Here is an 11,029-nt window from a genome sequence, read left to right as displayed (position 1 = left end):
ATTAATACTTTTTTCAAGTCTACACATCATCTTGACCATTGTTACTCTGAATTCCATTTCTCATAATTTGGTTATATCCATATCCGTTAGTTCTGTGGCAGAGGCCACAGACTCATTGTCTTTTCTTTGCTGGGGGGGGGGGATTTCTCCTTCTCGTCATTCTGATGAGGAGAGGTTGCGGGGTTGTCCAGCGCCCAAATTATTGACTGGGACCCAGGCCGTGCGCCCTTGTTTTATAGAGATCTTAGGGATGTGGTCTTCTTGATTTTTCAGGCTGGCTTCTGGGGGAGGGGCCTGCCACGCCGATACTCAGGCAACCCTGTTTGGGTAGAGTCTCCGTGTCCCCTGCGAGGGGCGATGGGGATGGGCACACCGTGAGCCAGTATTTCCAGGCTTTTGTTCTCTGGCAGCTTTCCCTAGTGGTTTGCTGTTCCTCAGCCTCTTTCTCAGAACAGAGGGATCGAGGACCATTGTCCACTGATGTTCTGGCCACTTTAACTCTGTTTCTGTTGGTGCTGCTCAACCCCGCAACGTCCCCGGGATGTGCCCCCCACACCCGGCGTCCCAACCCTCACTTCCAGGGCCGGTGCGTCTCTGTCCTTTGTGTTTCTAATACCTCCAGCCGCCAGCTGCCCCCGCACGCTCTGAAGCTCCGGCCCTCAGTCTGGTGTCGCGCGTTCCCGGCTCACGGTCTCAGTCTGCTCTCTCGCGGGTACCAGTCCCCGAGTCCGCCTGCTCCCCAGTGCAGGTGGCTACCGCTTCCCAGTGCCCGAACGCAGCGGCTCCCTCCTCCTTCCGTTTATCTTCCGATATCTGTGCGCGGTTTCACGGCTCCCCACTTCGTACCTCAATACTCAGCGCTGGAGATGCTCATTCGTAGAGATCCAGATGTATCTTCCTGTGTCTTAGGCTGATTCCGTGGATGTTAAGGCTGGTCTGGTACCTATCCAGCTCGACTCAGGGGACCGGCTGAAAAAGGGGTCCCCTAATCTTCCTTTACCTTAACTCCTTTAAAATTGTGTTTCGACTCCAAAAGCTTGGAAATGTGGGAGTCCCAAAATTGGTGCACACAGGTGGTGACGTCAGAGGTGATTAATTTTCTGAATTTTGTATCATAAAAATGGCTCACTTTTAGCACCAGAAAAACATTAATAAATGTTAAAATGTTAAAACATGTATCTAATAGCCAAATAGATATTGATTATCCCAAAAGGAATGTAGGGCATTCTATATCCAAACTATATCCAAAATAGTTTAAGTTAGTAAAAAAAAAGCAGTAGGGTAAAGAACAGTGTACTTGGTGTGTTTCCATTTGTGTGTATGGGGAGGACACTACATGTACATACGTATAAACACAGACATGGCTCATTATGAATAGATCACCTCTGGAAGTATACCTGAGGGAGGGACCTTTATTTTTCACTTATACTTATTTAAATGCAAATATAGCACCTCAAGTTTTTTCATTACAAAAGAAAAATGAAATCGATGTCATCTTGCTAAGCCCAGACTAATTTCCCTCTGAAAGAAATACCGACGTTAATTTGAGATTACGAAATGTAGAAGGGCCAAAAATATGCTATTAGCAGCTCATTTCTGCTATAGTTATATAGGCTGCATTTTTGTTTTAAAGTTTCAATGTTATTTCTGTAATTTTTTCAAGAATTAAATCTGCACTCTAGCTCTATCCAACTTGATATTTTCCTCCTAAAAAAAAAAAAAAAAGAACAGGTACAATAGGGGAAACTAAACTTAATTCTCAGGCAATACTGATGGTTCAACTTGAAAACTTATTCATTGCAGAAGTTTCCAGTCAACAATTATGCCAGGCATAGTGCTAAGTATCAGAAAAGAGAACTAAGGGCATAGAAAACTTGCTTTTGTTCAAGATCCCTGGAAAGAGCAAGACAGTGTATTCCCCAATCCATGGATTTATTTTCCTTGAATAAAGGACATCAAACTCATTATTAAATCACATTATTTTTGTTATTTGACTCTCTTTATAACTGTGCAACTGCTTGTTTTGGTTTTTTGGAGTGGAGAACCCCCAAATTCCAGCTGTAACATTTTCCAGTTCTAAATGAATGTGGTCTGGGGGTGTTAAAAAGAAAACCGCAGGCCCAAAATGGAGCCACTTAGGCCATGTCACCAAACTGGGCTAATATATACTCTAATTATAGTTTCAACCTCCTCCATAAATGTAGTCTTAACCATCCGCAAGAATTTTCTGATCAGTACCAATAAACTAATCTGTCCCATGGGCCCCCTTAATCCCCCCCCCCCCAAAAGATGAGGTAATCTACATGACAAGACTCCCTGCTCTTCCACCTAAGGGAAAGGGACTTTGCCTGGAACAATCCTTTCTTTTCTTTTGCTAATAACTTCATTCACCACCCTCCTTATAGAAATCTTCCATTTTGTACAACTCTTTAGAGCATCTCTCTACTGTTAGATGGGATGCTGCTGGATTCATGAAACAATAAAGCCAATTAGATCTTCAAATCTAATTAGGTTGAATTTTTGTTCTTTAACACAGGTAAAAAAAATTTTTGGTTTGAATTCTGATTCATTCTCACTGCTGTGTACTTTGGACAAGTTATTTAACCCTTCGGAGCCTCAATTTCCTCATTGGTGAATATGTCACGGCAAATATCTCATCTCTGGAAAAGGCACTTCACAATGCTGGCTTCTGCTCCTTCCGTTAAAAGCAAGTCATTTCTCTCAGCAGCCTCAGGAGGCAGCTCAGGACTGGAGCACTGGCATCACAAAGGCCGAAATGTGGACGAGCAGAGAAGCCTGGCCACCCCAAGCCCGGCTTCACATCTTTTTATAGATCTGTAGCTTTACAGGGATTTGCCAGCTGCTCCCAAGTGGAGGTGGGCAGAGACCTGGTAGAGGACTTCCCACAGACGCCATCCCCAGCTGGGCTTACTCCCTTTCTAGGCCATGGGACTCAGAGACTCCTCTTCCATATCTGGGTTCAGGGATCACTGTCTTTTCCCCCATGTTCGTGGTACATCAGCATTCAGCCAAGTCTATCCCCATTCTCTTGTGAGGCTCATAAAATATGCCTTATTACAGATATTAAACTATCATGTTAAAATCTCAAAATAAGGAAGGGCAGGCCAGGGACTCTGACATCTTTTTTCTCCAACATCAGTTCCAACATTTTTCCTCATTGATTCCAACAGTTGGAAGCTATACCAATTAAAAGGAAGCTATACCAATTAAGAGGCCGAACTGGGACGATTACCCAGATCTCGTGACATCTGGAGTTCTTTCATTGAGCTGCAACACTGTTCTACGTCAGCAATGCATTTCTTGTACTAACAACTGTTCATGGGTTAAATAAATCGTGCAAACGTGCACAGCCCAGAGCCCATGTGCTCACTTGTACATGACTGTCAGTATATGTTTAGCTGAATCCTGCAATTATTTTAGCACCATGTTTGTCACTAGACAACAGAAAACTCCAGGAACACTTTAAATTCAGAGCTTGAGAACAATTTGATTTGGGCACAAATAATGTTGTAAATCTAGTTTTCCCTAAAATTTTCCCCCCACATTGCTCATTTATCCACTTTTTTTTAATTACAATAAAATTTATATACCATACTTCCCTCTGTTTTGACAATATCCTCCCCATCCCAAAGCAAAATACTATGAGGTTAGAGGAAGGTAGTAACAAGGACAACGACCTCATGCCCTCTCTGAGGCAGGGGTTGGGTTGAGTGTGCGCAGATATTAAATGCATACACGTCTGGTTGTTGATGCTGGGAACATCCATGTAGCGACAGATAATTCTAAGGAGTCTGCGAGGGGAAATGTCAAGCTAGGAGTCCACATCTGAGCCAACCCTGATATTCACGAAGTTAATGGGAAACAGAGTTATAGGGTTTTTAATCACGGATTTTAGCAAGGATAAGCTTCCATCATTCTGGTTTGCAGACCAGGAATCACTTTATTATAGCAGAAAACTTTCCCTGTCTGTGCTCAGCGGCACCCAGGCACCAAACTGGCCAGGCCCTCCTTCTTCCTGGCCAGGGACTGAACTAAGAGAGACCCAGAAACCTGAGAGATAGGAAGCAAATTCTGAGGCTGGGTGTCTGTGTACTCAAAGAGTGTCTTAAACTCTTAAAGGGACTTGTACCTCTCCTATAAGGAGTAATACATAAGCATTTTAGCCCAGATCTGTGCCTTAACCTTGTAAACCTCCAGGGAAGGACTCATTTTAATACTTTAGAACAGCTGCAAAGTATGGCAAGACTTAATGATTTAATATTTTCTTTATCCTGAGCCTCTTCTTATGCACCAACTTTAAAGACCCTTCAGAATAGATTAAGTATTGGAAGTTACTGAGGTTAGGGAGAATTGACCAAGGGAAAAGTGAAATGTTTTTCCTTTGGCCCTTATCTTAAGATGTGAAAGAAAACAACTTTAGTAGGTATGATACTGAGACTTATAATAAGAAATATGTATTTGGTCTTCACTGTTCTGGCACACAGCTCCTAAAACCTTGTAATTTCCTCCTCCCCACTCGTGTTCTCGCTCGCTGTCTCTCTTCCTCTCAAATAAAAATCTTAAAAAAAAATTCCAACAAACAAAAAACAAAACCCAAAAATGGATTTCAGAGACCTTCAAGGTTGAACACGTGGAGGTGTGGTGTATCTGGAGAGGACATGGAAGCTCCATGCCCCTTCCCACACACCTTGCCCTACGTATTTGCTCCATCTGGCTGCGCCTGACCTATAACCTTTTATAACAAATCAGTAATCAAGTAAATAAAATGTTTTCCTGAGTTCTATGAGCTGCTCTAGCAAATTAACCGAACTAGAGGAGTGTGCTGGGGGAACCTCTGCTGTACAGACAATGGGTTAGCAGCAACCTGGACTTGTGGCTGCCAACTAAAGCGTGTGGAAAGGGGTAATCTTGTGAGACTGAGCCCTTGACCTCTGGGTTCTGATGCTGACTCCAGGTAGACAATGTCAGAATTCAATCTGTAAGACATGTAATTGGTGTCCTCTGAGAACAGGAAAATTTCTTGGTGGTGTTGGAAAACTCCCACACAGTTAGAGTAGTACTCTTAGTATGAGTGTAGAAAAGGAAAACGGGAGTGTTTTTTCCTTTATAGCAGATGAGGGATGAGAAATGCCATGAATCGTTACAGCAAAGAAAACTTCCCTTTGGCTTCATCTCTGGATGAAGGATTGTGATGGAGGCTTCTCCACTCTCATCCTCGCCATCATTACTCCAGAGTTTTTCTAAAGGGACAGAGGAGGACTTAGTTCCTGAAGTTGTTTTGGGTATAAACAGAATTGACTTTTTAGATATGATATTTCCAGAGCAAATACTTCCACTATTTTCCGGTGGAAAGCTGTGGCATGCCATACGCTTAGGCCTCTCTTAGCAAGAATAATGAAAATTTGCCTATATTAAGATGGTGATACAGGCTACCAGCCATTCCTTAGAAACATTAATGCTATCTTTTATGGATTGGGACTTAAGGGAACTTGGAAGTGAGGAAGTAACATCTTCATCAATACCCAGTGATCCAACAATACTTTCTTTTGCCACAGGAGGTGTACGAATAACATGTGGCCAAACTAAAATTCACATTCCTGAAAAATATGTATAAGCTTTTGCCTAAGTGGAAAAGGAATGTGATGAGAACTGACTACACATTTTGAAATCTGTTATTATTAGCAATGTACTTCCCTAAAAAGTCCATTTTACAACTGTTTCTCCAAATTTAAAGGAACATTTTTCCGAGGCTTGACAATTCTTTAGTTTATTTAACATGTTAAAAAAGATATTTCTCAAAGTCTAAAGTAATATTTAACTATTAAAAATATTTAACTATTAAAAATAACAGATCTGAGGGGGTGCCTGGCTGGCTCTGTCCGTAGAGCATGTGACTCTTGATCTCAGGGTTGTGAGTTTGAGCCCCACACTGGGTGTAGAGATTACTTAAACAAACAAACAAAAACCAACCAGACCTAGAATGGGAATGTGTTTATTGTGTAGTTGGCTTTTGCGCTGTGACAGTTGAGAAGTGTGCACTCTCTGTAGTTAATCCTTAGAATGAAAAAAAAAAAAAAGTTGGTGGAGGCCCATTATTTTGTACCATCTGTGAAACCTTGCTATTGTATCATTCAGACTGTAATAAGTTTCTCTGAGCAGTATGAAGACTAAATTTAGATAAGAGAGGAAAAACTTCATCTTCCCAATTGGGTATGGAGAAAGAAATCTTTATTTTGCCAAGTACTTAAAAATACTCTTGTATTTCTGAGTGCTGGCACAGGATTTCTTTTGGAAGAGTCCTTCATGTAAGCATGTTGTTCCCACAGCTTGCTCCTATGGGGTGGAAGGCAGAGATGAAACTGCCACATATATACAGAATCTCCATTCTGTTATGTCCAGCAGACAAGGACACTTAACAATAGGGTTGGAGCATGGTTAGAGTACAGGGTGGAAGATTCAGATGCCTGTGGGGTCCTGGCAGGTATGGTCAAAAGGTAAGAAAAGGTAAGGTCAAGTGTAAGAAACTGACGAGAGGAGTGTGAGGGGACCTAACCAGGGCAACCAGGGGGTAAAAGAATTTGAATTCAATTTGTAAAAAAAACCCTTATGGGGCTTCCCATTTTACATGGCTGGCTGGACAACTTAGTTATTTGCCTTCCTTTTCATTGCAGTCTGATATCCCTACAGTGAGACTTACCAGTCAGTAAACCAGCACTTTTGCATTCTCTCTTTCCCAACTGCTCCCTCCAAAATAGCTTTATCATTAATGCCTTACTCTTAATGGGGGAAATCCAAGGATGCCTGCACATTAGGAAAAAAACCTCCAAGTGAAAGAAATCACAAGAAAAGGCAAAGAAGATACAGACAACAAAGAAAAAAGCAAATAAAAAAAAAATTAGTATCCTCAAAGATGACAGATTTGTTATTGAGGAAACAATAGGATGCTATGAAAAAAGAATTCTCAGAATAAGATCTCCAAAGTTAAAAATTGAAACTTAAAGTGCAATGGTGGAAGGATTAGAAGATAAATCTTACAGAAAGTATAATGAAAAGAGGATCACAGAAGTCTAAGAGTAAGAAAAAACAAAATGGAGGGAAAGAAATTAAAACACAGATCATATATGAATATTAGATACCCACGAAGTATCAAGAAAATTAAAAAACTGAAATCTGGTGAGAAGAAGTTCACATCATGAAACTGCAAGGGGCATGTGGGTGGCTCAGTTGATTAAGTGTCCGACTCTTGATTTCAGCTTAGGTCATGATCTCAGGGTTGTGAGATTGAGCCCTATGTCGGGCTCCCCACTCAGCTGGGAGTCTGCTGGAGATTCTCTCCCTCTCCCACTCCCCTCAGTGCATGCTCTGTAAAATAAATAAATAAATCTTAAAAAAAAAAGAAACGGCAAAATACTAGATATAAAGAATTCTTTAAAGCTTGCAAAAGGGGAGGTAGAACAAGTTCCTTATAAAAGAAAGGGAGTCAGAGTGGCATCAGATTTCTCTGCAATACTGGGAGCTAGGAAATGGTGGCATACCACCTTTGAAAGCAAGTGAAAATAATTTTTAGCCTAGAATTCTATACCTAGCCTATCTACCTATCATGTCTGAGGGTAGGATAAAGACATTTTCAGATATATAAAGACTCAACAAATTTATCCCAATGCACTTTCTTTTTTTTAATACAGATTTTATCCACTTATTTGTCAGAGAGAGATCGAGAGAGCGAGCACAAGCAGGGGGAGCGGCAAGCAGAGGGAGAAGCAGGCTCCCTGCCAAGCAAGGAGCCTGATGTGGGACTCGACCCCAGGACCCTGAAATCATGACCCGAGCCCAAGGCAGACACTTAACCAACTAAGCCACCTAGGGACCCCATCCCAATGCACTTTTTATAGGAAGTTACATAATATACTCCAACAAAATGAAGAGAGAAAGAGGAAGACACAGGGTCCAAAAATGGGATCCAAGACAGGAGAGTGACGAAGGCAGTTGTACACCAGGTCTAGAATGTAACCAGAGTGTACTGGAGAAGAACAGATGGAAGAGCCTTGGTTTTAAAAACAAACTGATAGACTGTCTGATATGTAGGAACACGTAGAAAAAGTACTCTCAGCTTTTAGAGCCTTTCAAATAAAATTAGCAGCAGGTAATAGGAAACTTAAGCAAATGAAAAAAATCGAGGTGCTTATTAACTAGACGAAAAACAACTGTGCTAGAAAGCAAAACAAATCACAGAACACCCTTTGGCTCAAAAGTGAACAATACTAATAGTATAATAATGCTAATACCCACTATTGATTTAACAAAAACTATCATGGCGCTGTACTGGAAAGATGGATGCAAGAAGGGTANNAGAGAACTAAACCCTCATGTATGTGACTTGAGGTTTATAGGTAATGTCTATTGTTCAATCTATAAAAGCAGCATAAACATATAATTTGGAAATAAGTCCTTAAGTCCCAGAAGAAAAAAACATTTCCTTACTGTAAATTTGATTAGGAAGGGTTCGAGGGAGGGTTGCAGGGAGTATGTGGGTGACTACAGAACAGGATGTGAACCACTATTTTTTGAAATTAGTCTCTTATTTGATGTTTAAACTACAGTATTACTCTAAAAGTAAAAATCTTGATTTAAAAGCAAACAAGTCCCTGAATTAGCCAAACCAAATATGTCAGCAGCCCAGAAAGTTTAAATACCTGAAGTGGAAAAATCCAACTGATTTGGGAAACAGACACCGCTTTAGTTTTGCTAGTTTACAGGTCAGTGTATCCTTGATCAGGTTACTTAACTGCTGAACCTGCATTTCCTCATTTGCAAAAGGAGGTTATAATCTCTCTGATACCTGAGTGCTCTGTGAGCTACAAAATAAACGTACAGTGTTAACCAGTATCTGGTACCCCTACAGTTAAAGATACTGAGGGTCAGACTGGGCTGTGCGAAGCTCAGGCTTATGCTAGGGAAAGATATTTGAAGATCTGCATGGTCTAGGACATGGCCACAGAGGGTCCAAAGGGGCCAGGACTGTTGTTGCTAGTAATGCAGCGCCTGTATCCTGCAACCACTGCCTTACTGAGGTGAAATTCAGCTCAAGGGTCACACTGAAAAGAGCAGTCCAGCCTCCAACACTGCAATGCATTTTGCGTCAAAGCTCCCAGGTTAATTATAAAGAATCTGAATCCTTTGAGGACTTTTCCTTACATGATCATCTTAGGTTAGGTGATCCAAGTGCCTGAAATAGAAACGAAGTATGTATTGAAGAACTCCGTGAGCACCAAACTTGTAAGTTGGCCAGCGAAGTACAGAAAGACGGAATCACAGAGACGAACTGGAAGATCATGAATCCACCTCCCACCTGATGTTTCAATCTCCTTTACAGCCTGCCCTCCTCCCGCGGGTTATGGGCTCTCTCCCTGAACCCGCTGGAGCTGGGGGCGCACGGTGGCCCTTTAAGTCAGGCCATGCTGACCAGCAACCACAGGAGACTCTGGCCGTAATTCTTTTTGTTGAGCTGGAATTGGCCTCTTTGTAGCCCCCACCCTTCGTGCTGGTAAAAACCCGCAGGACTAGAGAAAAAGTCTCCACTCTCTTCCACCTCTGGGATCTTTAGGGACAAGTCCTCATCCCATTCTCCAGCCCCCCCCCCCCAAAGCACCAACAGTAGAGGACGGCGTGTTCTCTTCCCTTCTTAGCAGCAGATGAAGAGAATGGGGGTTTTATCCGGTTCCCGGGGGGCCCTGTGAACCGACCACTCCGAAAGGGCAGGACGGCAGCGCTCACTGCACCTGCCGCGTGTTCAGTCCCCAAATCCCCGCCGAGCGCCTACTAAGTGCCGCAAGGTCCTCAGCGCCAAGCAGAGCCCCGGCCGCACACCCACCTCGGACTCAGAAATAAAGCCCAAGCTTCCCTGCCGGCCCAGGCCGCTCGCCGCGCCGGGGGAATGGCCCTTCCCTTCCCGCGGAGGCGCGACTAGAAGTCCGGGTGCCAGCGCCGCACGGGTCCCCTGGGACCCAGCCTCCCGCGTCCCCGCGGTGCCGGGCCACCCCGATCCCGCGCCTCGCGGAGGAGGCGCCGACTCACAAGGACTCCAGGTGTTTGAGCTGCTGCAGCTGCTGCGCGTCGTGCCGCCGCCGCTTCTGCTCCCGGCGCCGCTGCAGCTCCTGCTCGGCCGGCTCCCGCGGCCGCCGCACGCTCCCGGTCCCCGCGTTGTCGCGCCCCGGCCGGGACGACATCGCTACCCGCGCGGCTGAGGCGGCCCCGCAGCGCGCCTGAGGCGGCGAAGACGGCACTTCCTCCGCGCCGGGGCCCGTCGGCCCAGCAGCGCCCCCTCTCGCCGCCCGCCCGGACAGGGCCCGCTGTCCCCGCCGGGGCCTCTTGGTCCCCGCCTCCCGCCAAGCCTCCCCGCCGCCTCCCGCGTCGTGGCCCCAAGTCCGCGCTGGGAGCGCTGGGGCCCCGCCGCCAGGCCGGCCGGGGTCGGAGCGCGCCCCCTGCCGGCGTCTGCTAGCTAGGCGGGGCAGGGGAGGCCTGCGGGGTAGCCCCGCCCCCCCCCCCCCCCCCGCGCGCCCCTTCCTCGGGAGGCCGGGGACCCGTGCAGGGCCGCTTTGCGGGCCCCCTGGCAAGACGCGGGCCGGGGGGGGGGGGCGCTAGACGCGGGCTGCTGCTATGTGGTACTGGGATTCACCCAGCTTTGAAGAAAGCAAACTACCCCAGAGAAATTCTCTAATCTTCAGAGCGTGGTTAAAACGTAGTCAGTCTACAGTGTATCTAGACAAGGTTTGGGTGCTAGAAGGAAAGCTATAGACATGAGTGTTATGTGCTGGTTATTGAGCTAAGCCCATAAGAAAAAGTAGATTTATTCTTTAAAAACTTACTAAGTGCTGTTATTACCCTTACTTTATACATAAGAAGGAGACCGAGAGAGTTAATTAACATGTCCAAGGATGCAGAAGTAGGAAGTCATGGAGCCAGGTTGCGAATTGTTAAAGGGCTTAACTAGGTTGCATTTTGTAAATGT

General features: G+C 44.8%; 1 protein-coding gene across 1 annotated transcript in view; it reads right to left on the bottom strand.

The window, feature by feature from the left end:
- LOC103658961 (RP9 pre-mRNA splicing factor) overlaps positions 1–10,281 on the bottom strand; it is a 23,100-nt gene extending 12,819 nt beyond the window's left edge. The window contains exon 1 of the mRNA XM_040644116.1: positions 10,096–10,281. Within this exon, the coding sequence (XP_040500050.1) occupies positions 10,096–10,247 (152 nt within the window). The 5' untranslated portion in view covers positions 10,248–10,281. The remainder of the gene's footprint in view (positions 1–10,095) is intronic.
- Between the last annotated feature and the right edge of the window lie 748 nt (positions 10,282–11,029).

The sequence above is a fragment of the Ursus maritimus genome, unplaced genomic scaffold (assembly GCF_017311325.1).
Source record: "Ursus maritimus isolate PB19 unplaced genomic scaffold, ASM1731132v1 scaffold_3, whole genome shotgun sequence".
Lineage (NCBI taxonomy): Eukaryota > Metazoa > Chordata > Mammalia > Carnivora > Ursidae > Ursus > Ursus maritimus.
Note: the sequence above shows the minus strand (reverse complement) of the source record. Positions and strands in the feature narration are given on the sequence as shown.